Source organism: Festucalex cinctus, chromosome 21 (assembly GCF_051991245.1).
Source record: "Festucalex cinctus isolate MCC-2025b chromosome 21, RoL_Fcin_1.0, whole genome shotgun sequence".
NCBI lineage: Eukaryota > Metazoa > Chordata > Actinopteri > Syngnathiformes > Syngnathidae > Festucalex > Festucalex cinctus.
In genome coordinates this window covers 9,450,999-9,469,833 of record NC_135431.1, presented here as the reverse complement: position 1 = coordinate 9,469,833, position 18,835 = coordinate 9,450,999, and the positions used below count along the sequence as shown (strand labels likewise).

The following is an 18,835-nucleotide window of genomic DNA, read 5'->3' as shown; positions in this document are numbered from 1 at the left end:
CCCTTCTATTTTCAGGGAATATGGCTTGAGCCCTGCCGTGAATAGCAAAAAGACATGAGTAATTGATGCGCATGCCCCAAATGTTTCCTGTAATTGCCTATATTAATAGTTTCGATCGTAAATATAGCACAACGATGCGTATTTTGATCCCAAAACAGTTAAAAATAATTTCAGAAATGCGAACCACAAATAGGCAGGGGTTCGCTATAATTGCTAATGCTTCCTTGCGCTGTTGTTGTGCTTCTCTTTCCCTTGCTGACTCGACTGCATAGTCTGGATGTGTCTGCACAGCCACTTTTCCTAAGGCCTTGCAGGCGGAATCAACTGTGCTCATGAAGTCTGTCCTTGTAGGCTGCATTGTTACTTTAGCATTAGGTCTTGGCTCTCCGAGGTCTACACCTTGAACCGCGTCAGGGGGCTGCTCTCTCGCCCACACAACCTCAAGTTGTATGAAAGGCTTGTGTCCTGGTGATGCTTGAAATTCTAGTTAAAAATGGGGAAATTATTATTATTTTTTTGTCTGTTTAGGGTCTCGAATCATCTTGTCTTGTATCTTAGTGAATGCTGACAATAATAGTAAGAAGGCCTACATGTGAGAATCCGCATGCGGTAACAGTAATCAATGTCTGCTCACTCTGCTGATTACCAATGACTGGGATCAATAGGTTAACTTCCACAATGGTTCTTATGTATGAGTAATTTGTGCCCCCTTGTGGAGTTTGTATAGAAGAGATGCAGGTTGGAGATGGTGGATATATCGGGAAATGTAAATTACACTTATCATAAACATGCAGGGGCGGCATGGTGGTTAAGTGGTTTGCACATCCGCCTCTCAGCACTGAGTCGCAAGATCGAGTCCAGGCTCCGGCCTTCCTGGGTGGAGTTTGCATGTTCTCCCCGTGCCATATTGTTCATGTGAAGAAATATGGGGCAGGAAATGGGTACAGGAATTTAATTAGAATTTGCCACATGGACCAGTTGTAAAGCCAACCTAAAACATCCAGTACATCACTGATAGTACATGAGGTCTGCAACAGTTGAAGAATCTTAATGTGTGAGTCTATATAACCACATAAGGTATGTGAAAGTATACTGCCTGCCTCCTATTAATTCTACAGCAATAAACCCACTATAACGTTTCCATATGGAAGTTGCCACTGAGGCAAGATGGGGGTGGTGGGTGGAGGGTGAGGGGGGGGGGGGGGGTTGCATGACCTCAATACATGTCATTACCACACCATAGTTTTCTGTCAAGTGAGATAGTCACAACAGTGTGTCCCGCCGCCAACTCAACAACACAACAGTGGCTACTGACACATTCAGCAGCACTTACACTTATTTGAAGGTGTTGGTCACATTTTCATACTGGTTCCTTCGCCAAAATCAGATCTGGGCGGCTTCATGCTTTCAAAGCAAAGTGAGCCAATTCCATTGATAGGCCTGTAGATGACAACATTTAAAAAAAATAAAATAAAATAACAGTTATTCAAACTTACATTCATCCAACCTAAACTAGGATACTGACTAATGTAACAAATACTTACTGTTCTGTTAACATTCTCACTATAGCTGAAAATGAATTTTGAAATACATTCCGTTAGCATTTTGACAATGACAAGTGCACTTACAAAAAAAAGGTACATTTATAACTGAAGTAGTATAATATGAAACCAAAGTCCGACTACAGTAAATGTTCCATTAACATTCCGACTGTATTTATAAAAAAGAAAAATAAGTCTCTTTATGTAAGCGTTATCTTAGTTTGCCGACCCAAGCTTGGAGCTCGAAGTGCCAGTTAGCATTCAGACTGTTGCGTATGTAGCTTGAAGCAAAAATACCTGCTTTTAAACTAATCCCTAGCGACAACTTCCTCTTCATAAAACAGGAATATATTTAGAGCAAATAACTTGTCAAAAAGATAAATTTAACAATAGCCGAGGGTAGCTTTTCCTTAACTCTCGCTCGCACTGTGCTATTTATAGTAGCTAGCAGGAAGGTGAGGTCTCACATCGTGAGCTCCATGCTAGCTTGGCTGAGAAGACTTTGTTATTATTAATTACATGTTCAACAAGCCTACACAGATTTTGTGGTGTCAGCATGGCGTATCCATGGCAACTGCCTTTTGGTCTCGCCTCGCTGCCAAATATGTGGCTTTAGCCAACAAATAGTGTACAATTTAAGACAAGAAACATCGAAATAAACGCACCTGAGCAATATACCTCGTTAACACGACAGTTTAATTCGTACGTTTAGTTTAGAAAGCTTTTTTTTTCTTTTTTTTAACAGGCCTAATAAGCAGTGTTATTTTAGTACCTTTAGTAAAATTGTAGTGGGTTGCTTAAAATGACTGCAAACTACACTTAAAACATTAAAATGTTTCTCGTGTTAGTTTGTTATTCTCTCCTGCCTGCTGTTAAAAATCAGTGCAATACATGCATATGATATACATATAAATTCATATGCATCTTAATATCACAAATGTGTGTGTGTGTGTGTGTATATATATATATATATATATATATATATATATATATATATATATATATATATATATATATATATATATATATATATATATATATATATGCACATACTGTACAGTACTAAACAGCTGGTGATGCAACTTAAGAGTAATGCAGTCCTTTCCATAATAGTCAAAGATTGTTGGAAGAGCGCCATCTGCTGGCACATAGCTTCATCTTATAATAAGGCAAACACCACTGTATAATAATTTAGGATAATACGGTATGCTGTACACCTTTTATTCCTATGCATGCATACCGGGGGTACACACAAAACTCACACCCAAATGCCAAGTGGCACTTTTCAACAGGTTTATTGACATGTGTATAGCGATTGTCTGTGCACCATTCGGTTACAGAGGAATACAATTGGAAATTAATTGGGGGTAGAAAACAAAACAAAATAAAGAGCTGTACATGGTTTGTATTTCTTTAGAAATGCATAATAAAAAAAAAAAGTGAGGTGGTTTCACGATTTAATAAAATACATGTGGGAGGTTTGAAATGAAGATCAAATAATACATGAAGTTGTTAGAAGTGCTAAACGATTGTAATATTTAAAAAAAAAAAGAAGTAAATAGTGTTTCTGCATCTAGTCGAGGCTACATGTTAAAACTAAGTTACTGAAATCAATAACGACACCTAAAATTAAATAAAAAATAGGAATCTAAAAATGAAAAACAGGTGCTGCAACAGTTCTTCCATCCACATGCCAACACTGTATACGATGTTTTATTATAATCTATCTTTTGGCAGGTTTGCGCAGTTTCACTCTTTTGTTATTAAAACCCGTAAATAACTGATCACGTGTGACCTTGTATACTGTCTATTAGTCGCAGATAAATGCTCTCATGTGTTGTGTAGTAACATCACTGTGTGCCACGCTAAAACCTGAGCGACAAAAACAGTTAAGAAAATAAAAATAAAATATCATCAACCGTGCTAAGATTGTGGAACGTGCAATGATACCTTGATGTTCGACTTCTCCTAAAATTTGGAGTCAGATCCAAATCGCTGGAAAATTCTATGAACTATCCCTTCTGCCATTTCCAAATACAAATCGATTTCATTGATAACTTTTGTCAACCAAATCAAGGTACCGCTGTTTTGGTTCCATAAAGCATTTTTTAAAATGGAAAATGGAATTGTAACTCAAGTTTAGTGGCGAATACGTCGGCAACGGTGCTGTGCTGGCTTTGTGAGGGAGCAGCAAGCTGGAAAGAGATGAACCAAAATAAACAAAATGCGGGCTCAATTTCTCTTATGCTGCAGCAGAAGTTGGCGGCAAATATTAGTCGCATTACAGTACAAAGTGTGACTCTCGCTTCCAAACATTAGTCAAGTATGAGGATTTTTTTTTTCTTCTTCTTCTTCTATTTTTGCACATTTAACAGCCGAAGACTCGGAAGACATCTTAGTTGTCAAACACTCAGCGGGAATTCAAAAGGGTGGGGGACGCGTTTTGAGTGCAGCGTACATACTTTGTGTGTGTGTACATGCAAGCGAGACATACGCGAGTGTATCCACTCTTCCATACATGAGGTTATTATATTCAAGCTTGGAGGGGGGGGGCACACTATCATATTCACTTACAAAAATAGTATCACAATATAGACCATTCAAATAAGAGCACCAGGGAGGCTAATAAACACATAGCCTGTATGGTCGGCTACATTCAATGTCCGGGCAATCGTAGCACTGTGTCAACGTGTGTATTGTTTGTGTGTAAATGAGAGACACAGTGTTGGCAACATTTTCACGCTCACGGGCTCTTCTACGTCTAACACATCCCGGACCATACGCTGAACTTTCACCAAGTTGAACAACTAAATCAGATACAAAAATAGTATATGTTTATATATATAGATTTTTTTTCTCCAAACACTGAACCACATTTCCTAACAAAATAACTTTTTTTGACACACGCACAAGCGCACACTTTCGGGAAAAACAACAAAAAAAGGTTTCGTTTTTGTTTTTTTAGGTCAAGCTAGGTCAAACCTTTGGATACACCGACACACGCAGTTTAAAAAGGAACCCTGTTAGCATTAGCGGAGAAACCAGAAGTGTGTTAATACTATATTTGAATTGGATTCAGCTTTTTGGAAACAACTACAGTGCAGCTCAGCCTCTGGCTAGCAGACATCATCCACAAGCACGTAAAACCAGCCCATTAAAAACTGTCAAATGTTTTGGTGAAACACACCTCTGGTTGACCTCCGAATCTGGGTAGGGGAAGAAAAAAAACAAAACAAAACGCTACAGCCATGTTGGAGGCGACCACCGCTAGTCTAGCGCTTGGCTAAAACCTAGCATGAGATCTTAGCTTATACAAGAGTGAGTGGTGTTATTGCTTCAGGGAGGTTGTTGTGTGTGTATAAAGTGGATCTTACCTAGTTTGAGAGTCCGAGCCCTCGTTTATACTCCATCTGCTTGATGATGGGTTTGAGATCTGGTCCAGTCGTATAGCGAGGGTCCTTGTTTTACGACGATCTTGACAAAGGAGGTTTTCAGATTGTGAACGGTGCGCAATTAACTAGTCTGCGGGGTGGCGTAAGAATGCATATACTGTAATATGGTTGATGATTTTGTATGATGTGAACATTTGTAGGTTCGAATTAGAGCTGTCAAAAATCGATTAATCGACAAGTAATCGACTACCAAATGAATCGACAACTACTTTACTAATCGAGTAATTGTTTGGAGCCATTTTTTTTTTTTTAATTGTCCAAATCCTCTGATGTCAGCATATCGACAGTAATTGTTCACCTATTTCTGTAGTCGTTCAGGAAAGACACCTGATTATCTTGATGTTTCTGAACCGAATCTGTAACATAGCACAACATCAACCCCCCCCCCCCCTTTATTATTATTATTTTTTTTAAACACCAATCACTGGTTAACTCATTCTACCCCCGCCATTTTCACGGAAGGGAAGCAATCCCGTTCGCTCCCGGTTGTTTTACTGGATTTTGACTGATTTTGCAAGGCCCACAGAATATTATGTTCTATTGCTATAAAACATAGAATAGAACCTACCAAATGAAAGACTAAATTTAAAAAAAAAAAAAAAGTACATTTACTGTATATCTGTTTCCGTTTTGCAGCAATTAGCATTTGAATGTTTCATCATTATTCACAATTCTATTTAGAATTTTGAGTAATTGAGGTTTTGTTTCCAACATGGCCGTGGTTGATCTCCTTTGCTCTGCTGCCACCTGCTGGCCCATTTGAGTAATAACTACCATTTCTTCAACCATTCGTTGCAGTTGAAAGGCTGCATCAATGCTCTAGCATAAAAAACAAGAACATAAAAACGTATAAATACATCTTTGGGACTCTTAAAACATTTAAAATAGAACGGATTTATACATTTTTGGGAGCAATTGAGTTAATAAATAGTAATTAGGGAAAAAAATTGTTTTAGAATAAATTGTAATGCATAATTAAATGAATCTGATTAGTCGACTAATTGATTGAATAAACGATAGATTAATCGATTATAAAAATATTTGACAGTGACAGCACTAGTGAGAATGATTTGAAATAGTTGAGAACTTGTTATCTCTTAATTAATTTGAATAGTTTGTTTTGAAAATGTTGGTTCAGAATAGTATGACTTCACAATTGCGTGACTAAAGTACAAATTTGAGTTTACATCACCTCTGTAGGAAACCAATCTCATCGTAAGCCAAGTCTGATCCTAAACAATGTCTGCTGGCTTTCACTCCACAGGATGACACATTTAAAAGCATCATGTGAGCATGGAGGTTAGTTGCCCTGCTAGAGTGCTACATACAAGATAACATTTGACTTGATCAACATTTTTTCTTTGCAAGAAGGTCAAACTTGCGTGGGATGAAAACCAGCAGACTAACTACGGAGACTTCCGAGGTAATCAATAAGCGTATTGACCGTCCTCTGTCACGTTTCATTTAGTTGCCTAAAGTCCAGATCGTCAATCCATCACCAAGCCCTGAAGGAGAAGGAGCTGCATACGGTTAAGAAAAGAAAAGAAAATCGAGAAGGAAGGGTAGGAACGGGGCTCGGCGTTGCGGCTAGTCGATGGGACCCTGGAAGATGAGCCGCGTCCACCCGGGCGTGCTGAGGGCGGCGGAGCAGAAGGGGCACACGGGTCTGAAGGCGTGCGTCCCGTGGGGCAGCGGGGTGTCCGCCCAGTACCTGCTTGTCCTCTCCGAGCACACGTGGCCGCACGGCACGAAGGCGTAGGTGGGGGCGCCGGCGTCCACGTACACGGCCGGCTCGCAGCCCAGCCACAGGGGCACGTAGGGGCCCACGCTGCGGCACAGCGGGCATTCCCGTCGCGTCGTGGAGCCCTCGCCCTCCGGGGGCTCCTCCTCGCCGCCGGCCTCCGACCTCTGGCCCCAGTCGTGGCGTCCGTGGACGTGGCCGCAGGTGAGGTAGACCCACGGCTGACGTTCTTCAAGGCTGAAATGACAGATTTCGTCGTTATATAACCTCCCTGGTGACGATAATTAGCTTGTCGCTGTACCTGTGGCTGCGCGGCAGGCTGGGAAAGGCAAGCGTGCTGAGGCCCACGGGACACTGCGGCCGCGAGGCGTTCAGCTCCTGTCGAAGCGCCTCCAGGTGGCGCAGGGTGGGAGCGCGCATGAGGCCCTCGCCCGTGCGCCACAGCAGGGTGGCGCCGCACAGGTCCACCAGTGAGCCATCACGCAGCGCGCTGCTCTCGCCTTCCGCCTGTAGGGGGCGATACATAGTAGACGTGCGCTGAACTCATTTGCACCCAAAAACGTATAAATACGTTCTATTTTAAATGTATTAAGTGTCCCAAAGACGTATTTATACATTTTATTTTATTTTATTTTTTATGCTAGAGCATACAGAAAGCTTTGATGCAGCCTCTCAACTGCAGAGAACGGGTTAAAAAATGGTCGGAATTACAAAAACAACCAGCAGGTGGCAGCAGAGTATAAGAGATCAACCAGTGAATGAGTTAATAAAAGTCCACCCGGGGGTGCATGTGACCTCAGTGAACTTTTTTTTTTTTTTTTTTGCGCTACGAGAATAAAGTGTAATGGTACTTCCACTACAGTAGGTGGCAGTGGCGCTCTTACTGTCAGAGTGCACAAGGAGTATTAGCTACTCTGCAGAGGTATATTTTACAACAATTTTATAGGCAAATGATACTATTTATAGTCACGGCAGAGAATTGGAGGAGGTGGCTCAGTTTTTGTTTTTTTTTTATAACAGAAAAAAAAATTGACAAGCACTGACTTTATAATAAAGACACATACACAAAACAGGATTTACATTAGCCAGCTCCCTAAAGGCTTTCCGTCTCCACCCATTTCTTTTAGCCATGCCCAGCACTATTTGTTTTGTTTTTTAACAATGTAGTCAATTGAATGAATGAATTTGCTCTCATTTTTCATTTTTCTTTAACTTTCGAGGGAGGTGCTAATTGAGTGAGATTAGGGGAGTAGTGCTGGTGACCTCTAAAATACATATAATTTCAATTCAACGTGTAAGTGAAAATACCACTGTGGTCGTGGGACCTCTTTATGTACATCTCTCTTACATACCACAAACCTATAATCCAAATACACGTACCACTACTCCCCTTATAAAAACAAATAAATCCAGAAATTGAGCACTCACGAGTTTTCCCCGACTGGGCCCCGACCGAGTCTCCCGCAGGGCGTAGACGTCACCGCACACCGAGATCTCCCGCCACAGACCCTGCTTGGGGTCCTCAGGGAAGCCCTCGGGGTGCATGACCAGCACGCCGTTGGTGGTCAGGCCGTCCATGTGGCCGTCTGGGTTCTTCCACTTGGTCGCCTTCTCCTGCCGAGGCACATGCTGAATTATTTCCACTACCGCTCATTGAGAACGTGAACAAAAAAAAAAGAAGAAGCTGTGCAAAAACGCTTGCCGCACCCCTAAGAAGATATTTTTGGAGGAGTCGAAGCCGGCGGCGTAGATGCGCGCCGTGTACGGCGGGTGGCGCTCGCACACCACACGGCAGGCAAAGCGTGAGATGGTGCTGGGCGCGATGGAGGGGTCCTCGACCTCCTTCGCACCCCCGGAGGTGTCCGTCACCACAAAGTCGATGGGACTCTCTGTGGAGCGGCCGATCTGCGGAATGAACAAATAACACTCGTTTTTTTCCCCATAAGAAATATGATTTTTGCTTATGTAAACAGACACATTACCTGGAACATGTCAGTGTTGTTGTCATGGCAATACTCCACCACCACTGTCTGGTTGCGGGACAGCGTGAAGGAGATGCTGTGCTGCCCCCTGCTGTGCACAGCCTGCAACGATGCGAGTGGCAGGCGTTAGCCCTCGTTTGGCTCATTAACCCCGCCGAGGAGATCATTAGCCTCATTAGCATTAGTCCATTTTGTTGCAGTGGTGATAAGGATGATGCGCGCACACACACACACACACCTTGCTGTCCTGCGGCGTGTTGAGGATGTGCACGGCGCTGGGCTTGACGCCGTTGGCCTTGGCGCGTCGGTACAGAGCGAAGCGGCTCTTTCGGCGCCCGCGGTCGCCGCTGGGAAGAGAGCCATTGTACCTGATGATGATGAAGAAGATGGTTGCATTGGTCAAAACTAGGGGTGTTAATTAGTGTTCATTTTGAGGTCATTTAAAGTTCTTTTCACACCACTATTTATTTTATTTTATTTTTTAATTTTTAAACGCATGATTAACTCATTCACTCCCAGTCATTTTCACAGAAGCAATACACTTCACTCCCGGCTGTTTGACTGGATTTTGACTTATTTTGTAAGGCCCACGGAATATTGTGTTCTATTGCTACAAAAACATGACAGGTTACTTCCTGTTAAAGATTCAATTGCTCTTAATATGAAAAGAAAAAATGCACTGAGCTGTCACCAATGCCTTACAAATGCAATTATGCCATCTAGTGGCAGAAAATTGACTTCAATACAAATCAATATCACACTCGTTTTTTACTCAACTCAACTCAAGTTTATTTATATAGCGCTTTCAAACAGCCTGAACTGTCACTACAGTATGGTAGTATATCTTTTTAATTTTAACTCAATTTTTATGAATTATTATAAAATTACCGTATCAATGACTAAAAGATGAAGCCATATTTCTATTCATTTAAGATTTTTTTTTCACGTTTATCAAATCAAAACAAACTTTATTTATATAGCACCTTTCATACATTCAAATGCAACTCAAAGTGCTGAACAATTAAAACATCCATAATACAAAAAAAAGAAAAAACCATCCCCCCCCCCCATAATCGTACCCACAGACACACATGCAAACCACAACATGGCGGGGCACAGAAGAACCCTGTGAGGAAAGGCACCCAGGAAGAGTTCATCCACACTGAGAGGGATGATGGCCAACCACCACAGGGTGTTAACAAAAGTATAAAAACTTAGAAAAAATATTTTATTGTACATTTAGAATAGATACAAATAAAATGTGATTAATAGTGAGTTAACTATTGGAGTCCTGGGATTATTTACGCAGGGTTTCCCCCAGTGATTTACATCCCTAATATACATGCATACACACAATTTCACCATTATTATTATTCCATCATTGTCTCAGTTATGTCGTCTAGCTAGAAAGTGGCGCTGCAAAGATGAAGAGATATTGAACGCAGTGGCTAAAAAAAGCTCGGCCCGCGAGTTCTTTTGAACACAATCAAAACATCCAGTGGAGCTCAACCCTCAATGAGAATTCATCTCCAGTCAGTGGCACAAAGACGACAACACGAGGCGGACATCACGGGCAACGTTCGCAGCAAAGGAAACATGTCAGCAAAGCTTGCATGTCGCCATCTATGCTGATACACCAGCTGACGCCGCTGGTTGTTGTTCTCGTGACACAAACGCCGCAGGAAGTGAGCATTTCGCTGATCTGAGGCGCTGGGGAAACCAGCGTCATGGCTCCCAGAAAGTTCAGCACCTTCGCCCTGGACGGGACTTTTCGAAAGGTCAGATTTTATCCACTGACCAAAAAGGGAGTTTACGCCTGCCAGCCAAAACACACAGAAAATCTGGTTTTAATAGCTTTTGCACTAGGCCTGACATATATTAGATAATTACGGGAAGTGAGACGTGATTTAAAGTTGTGCATTAACAGATGGCGATTCGACATTCCGCTTTGCTCAAATTTAATATCAACTTCACCGTGGAAAGACGACTGCATGTTTCATGCTTTAATAAATGATTCACAATACACACGTTGCCCTCATTTTCTTTATGAAGCCGATTAAAATAATTTCCACGCTTTCAGTTCAGGCAGAAGGCAGCGTGCCGCTTTTAGGACATTAATAATAAGAAATGCATTAACAACTCGACTATAAACCTCGTTTGAAAGCAATTATTCCCATAGGAAATAATGGAAATCATTTTTATTAACTCTACAAGTAAAATTTTAAGTGCTGTCTTACTAATATGAAAATAGGGGAACCACACGTGGTGACAAACAAGCTGTCACATCCCCACAAACACTCAAGGCAGACTTCTTGGGCCCCCAGAACACACAAAGAACAAAAAAAGGGAGACTGGTTGGCACATAAATGTAATAAGCAAAGGGCAGGAAGCAGGAGATGGAAGCGGGAGATAAATAAAGCGCCCAGAGATGAAGCAGGACGATGTGACGCATGACGCGAGCGGCCGTTTGTGTCCTGCATGCGCAAACATCATAAAGCGCGGCATGAAATATTCACTCCCTCTCGACCCCGCGTCAGCTTTTACCGCCGACACTTTCCAAGGCTTGAAGGCCGACGTAACCGCGAGATAAGAAGGTGTAAGAGAGACGAAGCACACTCATAAAGGGCCATGATGGACTGTGCGGTGTCCAGGCTAACGAGCGCTGCTGGCGGGCGGCTCATGTGGCCTGCATGGCGGCTGGCATCGACCACGCGGCGGCTTGCGTGACATCATCAGGGCCGACAGATGCAAGGTCAAAACACACAAGAGATGCGACAGAAAGGGAAAGAGACGACGATGAACAAGTCCCGTGAAAACAAGCCATGAAATACTACTGAGACTTGTGATTTAGATTTTCCTGTAACTTTTGTAGTTTTGAGTTTTTTATCTTAACACCGTTTGGCAACTGCAAAGGATTTCTGGAGGTTAATCCAGCCAATTTCCTGATCCAGTCTTAGCAAAGTTATGTAAAGTTCCTGTCAGACCCGGTTTGGAATATGCAACAGAAGTATGGGCTTTCTTTAGTACAGTAACTTCAGGCTTAGACAAGGCGTCATAATTAAACGTAGTAAAGTGGAAATTAAGAGCCCCAAGTAATAGTGTAGCGCCAAGTACAATTTTAGCCATTATATTAACTCTCCCTCACTGGCAATTTTTCAAAGCTGCGTGTCTTCAATGTCCTTTAAATAATGAATGGGGTTTGGCTAAGTAAGGCCGAACAGCGGCACACATCAAACCACGCTGATCAATCGCTAACATTGTTGTGCTATTTCATTTCAATGCAGAGTATGTGGCTTGATGGCTGGCGAAACAATAAAATACATGATACAATTTTTAATGATTTAACATTTAAAGATGAACACAAGCTAACATTAGCTTGGTGTCTTGGTCTGCTTGCAAACAAACTGGCGTGGTTCAGCAACAATTAATTAACAGGTAATTATCAAATTAATCAATAACTGTTTTGATAATCGATTAATCATTCTGAAACCTTGTCGAAATTTTTGAAATTGTACCCTTAACAGTAAATACTCTCAGATTTCTGTAGTCCTCCATGAAAGCAAACGTGTTGAATCAAAATGAAACATTCACAAGCATCTGCTTTTGATTTGGAAAATAATGATCAACATTTCTGCCTAATTTCTGACCAAACGTTTCCGTCATGCTCTTCTAGTTCACCTGATGCCGTTTCATACATTAACGAGTTTGATCTACCGCCAAAAGCATATCGCTATGACGTTTGCTAGCCAGCGGCTCAGCACAGTAAACCCCTGCTATTCGCAGGGGATAGGAACTGAGCCCTGCTGGGTAAATAGTGAATAATTGATACCCTGCCTCACCTTAACAAAATGTTTCTAATCACCATAGTTTAAACTGTAAGCACAGCACAAATTATAGGACTGGTACCTGCTTTTGAGCAGTGGGGTACCGCACATGCGAGAAAGGGGCATACCGGCAGCCAGAGGCTGAGCTGCACTGTATTTGTCTCTGTAGCATACCGTATGTTATGTGCTGAAAATATCAACAAATTTGAATTCATTTTCATCCCTCCTGGCTGTGTACTGTAACGACAAATCTGTTCACGCGGGTCTGTGCCACAAATTCCATGGTAGAGTGTCACCTCGTTGTAAATTGAGGGAAAAGGCGTCACGGAAGACGATTAATCTGCATTCAGATGTTCAGCCTCTGAGCAGGAAGGGGTTGAGGGAAACGATAGGCCATTAGGTCAGTTATCTTTGGCACAGACAGGAAACCGGTCGGCCCAAGAAGGACATTTGTGTAAAACTGGCTGGGATGCGAGCGTGATTGTGTGACATTCAAGCTCCCAGCAGATTCTGTGGAAGCCGGCTCATCCCGCCAGTGACGAAGAGGGGGCTTCCTCCTCCTACTACTCCACCATTGCCTCGGTCAGGATGAAACTACATACAGCAGGAAAAAAAAACAAGACGGCTACACTATTAAAAGCATGCACAGGGTCATGTATTTTTCAGACGGTCCCTACTTGGAGCCATAAAAGATCCAACATAGGATGACATCATCCGGATTGAGCTCCCGCCATCCCTGTTCTCCCTCTGTACACCTACAACCATTGATGAAAAAGTGTCTCCCGTTGCAGTTCTGTGTCAAATAGTCATAGAGCCTTTTTTTCCACGACGACACCCAAACGCACCACGCACATACAAGACAATCCGTGGGTTTTAAAGTTAGTTTTTAACACACACATCGACGGTCTGGTTGTGGGAGCGGCATCCTCTGGTCAATAAAAATGACATGTATTCCATATTAGATGCGGGAAATAAGCATTTATACGTATATAATAGCGTGTCTGAGGCGTCACGATGATGGAGCGGTTCTCCATCCCACTCTTTTTTTTTTTTTTTTACTATCCATCCACTACTTACCCCAAAATGACCAGTTCGCCGTATTTTATCGAGTCTTTAACGGGCACATCATCATCTCCGTCCTTTTTTGGTGAATTCATCAGCGAGGACTTGCTCCGGGAATGGAATAAATATAATTTTTAAAGAAAAAAAACGAGAGAAAAGAAAGACGAGTCGTCCTCAGTGTGAATACTACGGAACAATTAAACAATGCTAACACCCCCTCGAAAGTGTCGCGGCGGAAACCGTTGGGGGGGGCGCTTCTTTAGTCAAGTTGGGACACAGTCAGACAAAGTTCCCCCGGACTTGTTGCCGTGTGTTGGACAGTTTTAGTCCACCGGAGGAGCATCTTTTCGAAGCTTTAAAATAGTGAAGTGTGCCGCTAGCTTGTATCGAAATCTGCTCACTAGCAAAGCGAGGGGGGGAGACAACAACGGCTAACGGTGGGGAGTGGGGCATACCAACTGGCGGTGGGGGTCGCTGGCAAACACACATCGCTAGGTTATCAATTAAAATGGCAGTAAACGAAAATACAACGCTTACGTCCATATTTACCGTAATTTAAAAAACTTGTTTAATTTTTTTATCTCCTCATAATTCTGTTCTTTGTCATATAAAAGTCGTAGATGAAAAATGAGCCCCCCTTTTGAAAGGAGAAATGGGTGACGTAAAGAAAAGCTCCTCTGTTAAGATTAAAATGAAGCATTTTCTACCCCTAGTTTTTTTCTTCGCTGAAAAAAAAAACCAAGATGTGATTTTAATTAGTCTTATGAATATCATAAAAACTTATTCTTATAGCGTGTGAATGTTGGGAGGTTGTGTGTGTTGGGTAGCGAGGATGTGGGTCACCAACATGCCCCAGACAAGACACCTTCACTTCCAGTCTGGAAGTCAGGAGGGAGTTTGGAGCTCATTCTTCTGCAAAACTCTTAACACCAGCAGTCTTCTTTTTGGTGCTTTTTTCATTTTCTAGGTGATGCTCCCTTAAATGCATCAAAGTGGGTGTTTAATTGTAAAGTCTCAGGCACATACTCATACATACCAGTTTGCTGTCTCACCACAAGGGGCCAGTACACTTCAGTTAATCAGACTACTGTACTGTATTCATTCATTCACACGTTGTAATTTTAATATTTCAAGAGGACATATTGTGGAACATTGACTTTTTAATTTTTTGTATACACATTTTTGGGTCACCAGGATGCATACCAACCCATCAAGTCTCCGAATGTTCTTGTTTTTTTTTTTTTTTTTTTTTTTTTTCAGAACTGAAAACTGTTCCTGGGTGTCTTAAAAAAATCAAAACACTACAAATTCTCACCATGCAGAAACTCCAGAGACCCAATTACTGTATGAAGACATTGTAAAGTCATATTTCTATAGTAATGTCCCCTTTATTTTTTAAAACTCCTAATCTCACTATTTTAATGAACATTACTTGATAAGTATAAATACTCTGTATCAGGTTATTGTGGAGATAATTTGATGTCAGTAATTCATTCCATATATGGAGGTGTGACGTGCCTCACGTCTAGCTACTGTTCGTGTGGTTTAACGTGTGCTGACTTGAACAATACTCCACAATGTGGTGCTGTTGTGACGCAAGGCCCATATATTGTAAAAGTAGATAGTCATTGAGAAGCAACACAGCCTATGAATATCATTATGAAATGTGAAATTGAGTTGCAGCAAGTGTGAAGTAATGCTCCTAAAATATAGCACTATTTTTTTAAATAACTAAATGGATCACAATTTTGGATTTCCATAAAAATAAACAAGATTAACAGTTTTTTGTTTCTTTTGTTTTTTTGTGGCACCCGCTTTTGTTTTTTGTTTTTGTTTTGTTTTAAAGGACTGCAATTATGCTTGACTTCAATCAAGATTTTCATGCTAGCTGCGCTTCATTTGTGAAGTTAGCATGTTCTATAGGTACACTGGCGAACAACCACCCAAATTTCAAACTATGGCCAGAGTCTTCAAGCATGTTTTTTGGAATGTGGGAGGAGAAGCCACAGAACAAGCGAATTCCACACAGGAGGTCCTGGATTCTATCCTGGGGCCGCTCGACGATGTGGGAGACATGCTAACCGCTATCGCTATGTAGGCTATATACCCAAGAGAAGTGGGCAAATAATACATTTGTTAAAGTCTATGTGGTTTAGCTATTGACAAAACATGATGTAATGTGTGCACATTTCAAGTTATTAAACATTGCTGCAGGTTTATTTAGCGACATACATTTGACTACGCAAACAGCCACAAGAATGACAATTTAACCACAAACACGCAGGCCTAATAAAGAGCGACTCCAGAGACTTTTTGATGACGTTTAATGGGTTGACGCCACACGCTGACTAATCCACAGCGCAAACCCACCCACCAACAACCCCACCCATGTATCCAAAGCGAATGACAACCCACCCGCTGCAGTCAGTTAACTTCACTGGGGTTAGCGCTCAAAGTGTTTGCTTTTAAATTGTGAAATCCGGCTGGTCGAAACTGGCAGGACCAGATGCGCCTTCACATTCTCGCTGTTGGATTAAGGTCACACCCTCCTCCGCTAGTACTCCTCTTTCCCCTGGCGGCTTTACCAGACCGTTTCGCAAGCCGAGTGAAAGCAAAGTAGGCCGTGTCCAAACTCCACCAGCTGAACTGCATTATTTATGCTCACAATCAATGAGAGCCCTTTTGTGTCGCCCAGCAAGTGACTCAACTTTTCTGACTTCAACTATGTCATCAAAGGAGAATTTTTCTCCTCGCTGAGGTCATACCGGGGAGGTAAAAGTGTTGCGAAAGGACACATCACCACAAATAATACGCCAGAAAAACTGGAACTGATACCAGGCAGACACACCATCCGTCAAATTGTTGGTTCACCTATATATTGTATTTTAAATTTATGGCTCAAGATTTGCCATCCTAAAAGATGTTTCTACGTACATTTTAAACTTTTTTTTTTTTTTTTTTTTTTCAAATATTCAAGTGCATTAAAAACGTTTTTCCTTTTCATTTTAACTCTAAAATTTATAAATATATATTTTTCAAATACTGGAAAGGTGAATCCATGGGTACTGAACCACGAGTATTTGCAATGAAATTTTTATAATTAGTTTTTTTTTAATCCCATAAAATTGAAATGACAAATTTCAAAAGGGCTCAAAATAAAAACTAAACAGGTAGAAATTTAAAAATGATTAAAAAAAAAAAGTACACATATTTTTGAAGTAAAAATAAAAACTGCACCATCTTTTAAAAAGTACAAAAAAATGTCAATAATTCCAAGTATGCACAAACTACACACATTTTAAAGGGATACTTGACTCATTGAGCCGTTTTCAGCAGTAAAATGTTAATATTTTGTCCATAATTAATGTGGTAAGCATTATTTTTCATGTGCAATTAATACTTTTAAAAAGTTTTTTGTATTTTTTTTCTACTTGCTGTCGACTGAAGATGACATCACCTGTGTTGAGGAAGATAACGACCAATCATGGCTCAGTTTGCTGACCAACCCCAGAAAACAGGTGAACCATGATTGGTCGTTACCTAGTTCCTCAGCACAGGTGATGTCATCATCAGTCGACAGCAAGAGAGGAAAAAAAAAAGCTTTTAAAGGTATTAATTGCACATGAAAAATAATGAAGTTATCAAATTAATTCTGGACAAAATATTAACTTTTCATTGCTGAAAATGGTTCAATGAGTCAAGTATCCCTTTAAAAAGTATATCAATAACTAAGAACTGGGAAAATTATTTTTTTGTAGTAAATTGCTCAAATGTTATAAAGAAGAAAAAAACAAAATAAAAATTCACAAAATATTTTGAAGGTAACAAAAAATACACATAAAAAAAACCCTGCTATGACTTCACAAGTCCTAATTTTCATGAACAGTGAACAGTTTTGTCATACCGAACATCACTTCAGTCTTTTAAATTTGGATTGTTTCATATCCAAAATGTTTGTGATGAACACTTGGGCCTACTGCGCTAGCGTATTTTCACTCTTGGTCATTATGGTGGTATTTATAAGACGTACTTCTTTTTTAATGTGGTATTTGGTGTCAAACGCTTGTGAAAATGTTAGTGAATGCATAAATGGAACACAATGGACACCGTGAGGACATTTTAAAGAACCAGAAGACGGGGGGTGGTCTTTTTGATACTTGAACATGACACAGCCATCTGCTGCTGGGTCTTTTTTGTCATGGTTGCCATGGAGACGGGTGCAAACAAAGAAAAGGTATTTCTCTTATTGCGCTGCAAAACGGACTGGCAAGTGGAAAACAAGTGTTTTTCTTTTTTTTGCACAGAAAATAATCAAATGTCATCAGGTTTGGAGTTGTGTGCGTGCGTGTCGGTGGCAGTGCCAATGCTGGCTCAGCATATTCCTCCAGCGGCACAACAAAACAGCCTCTGTGGTAATTATTGGCTCCCAACTGGGGAAAACTAATTGCACGCACGCACGAGTGACACAATTAAATGGAGAAAATGGTTTTGTAGTAGCGAGCAACTCACTAACTTTTATTTTTGAGTGCGTTTGTTTGGCCGCGTTACACTTAAGACCGAAGATTACGATGAGATCATGTGAGCGGGAGAAGATAAAGAAGTCGTTTGAGTTCAAAATAAGACGCGCAAAGTGCAGTTGGGGTCACATGACTGGCCTTTGTACCTATTCATTTGTTGGCCGTTCTGCACGCAATGTGGCTCAAAAAGAACTTGACACCATTTATTAGTCGGATAATAGCAATATATTATGAACTGCAATGTACTCATTCAACCGTCATTATTTTTGTCTACAAATAGATATTTTACAGCAAGAAACTGGATGTGTTACTTTTTTTTTTTTTTTTTAATGGCCTTTATCAGCCAATCCCGATCAGATGAAAGTTACATGATCAGATCAGGGCAACTCTAAACTCAGATATTCAATATCTTTTGTGAGAGCGCGATATCAGTATAGTTTTGTTGAACACAAAATCGATTTTAAGAAATGACAATATACACAAAAAATAATACAAGTCGATTCAACTTACGTTTTTCATTTTTTTCATTTTAAAAACCTACCTTGTTTTTCAGTTGAGGTTACCTTATGTTACCCAATTGTTTTTTTATTATTATTATTAAATTAATATATATTAATCACATTTTATTTTGTTTTCGTTTGACATTTTCCTCCCTTTTCTTAATTTTTTTTCTTCTTAGATTATGAGTATTTACATTTAATTTCACTGTAACTATT

At 40.8% G+C, this 18,835-nt stretch overlaps 2 protein-coding genes across 9 annotated transcripts in view; both read right to left on the bottom strand.

Annotated features, from left to right (window-relative positions):
* The window catches only part of LOC144010732 (brain-enriched guanylate kinase-associated protein), a 29,201-nt gene extending 27,046 nt beyond the window's left edge, over positions 1–2,155 (bottom strand). Inside the window, exons 1-3 of one of the 8 annotated variants that reach the window (XM_077511177.1) lie at positions 2,078–2,155; positions 1,545–1,569; positions 1,334–1,440 (exon numbers count right to left, since the gene is read on the bottom strand). Coding sequence is in view for 3 of the 8 variants with exons in the window: in XM_077511179.1 (XP_077367305.1) it covers positions 776–790 (15 nt within the window). In the remaining 5 variants the exon portion in view is untranslated. Of the gene's footprint in view, positions 1–775; positions 1,287–1,333; positions 1,441–1,544 lie in introns of those variants that run through there. The other 7 variants (XM_077511174.1, XM_077511180.1, XM_077511175.1 and 4 more) reach the window with 7 other exon arrangements.
* A 3,250-nt stretch (positions 2,156–5,405) lies between these two features.
* LOC144010773 (E3 ubiquitin-protein ligase pellino homolog 2) lies at positions 5,406–14,075 on the bottom strand. The gene is made up of 7 exons (XM_077511235.1): positions 13,618–14,075; positions 8,955–9,084; positions 8,717–8,818; positions 8,442–8,639; positions 8,163–8,348; positions 7,036–7,241; positions 5,406–6,971 (listed from the first exon to the last, which is right to left on the bottom strand). Exons 1-7 carry the CDS (start codon positions 13,695–13,697, stop codon positions 6,581–6,583), a joined length of 1,293 nt encoding a protein of 430 aa, XP_077367361.1. The 5' UTR covers positions 13,698–14,075; the 3' UTR covers positions 5,406–6,580.
* Positions 14,076–18,835: the final 4,760 nt, after the last annotated feature.

Coding starts and splice junctions, on each gene's coding strand:
- LOC144010773 (XM_077511235.1), bottom strand. CDS start 13,697: ATGAATTCACCAAAAAAGGACGGAGATGATGATGTGCCCGTTAAAGAC. Junction 9,085..13,617: donor GGCGAACTGGTCATTTTGGG/GTAAGTAGTGGA, acceptor CATCATCATCAG/GTACAATGGCTCTCTTCCCA. Junction 6,972..7,035: donor AGCCTGCCGCGCAGCCACAG/GTACAGCGACAA, acceptor CTGTCATTTCAG/CCTTGAAGAACGTCAGCCGT.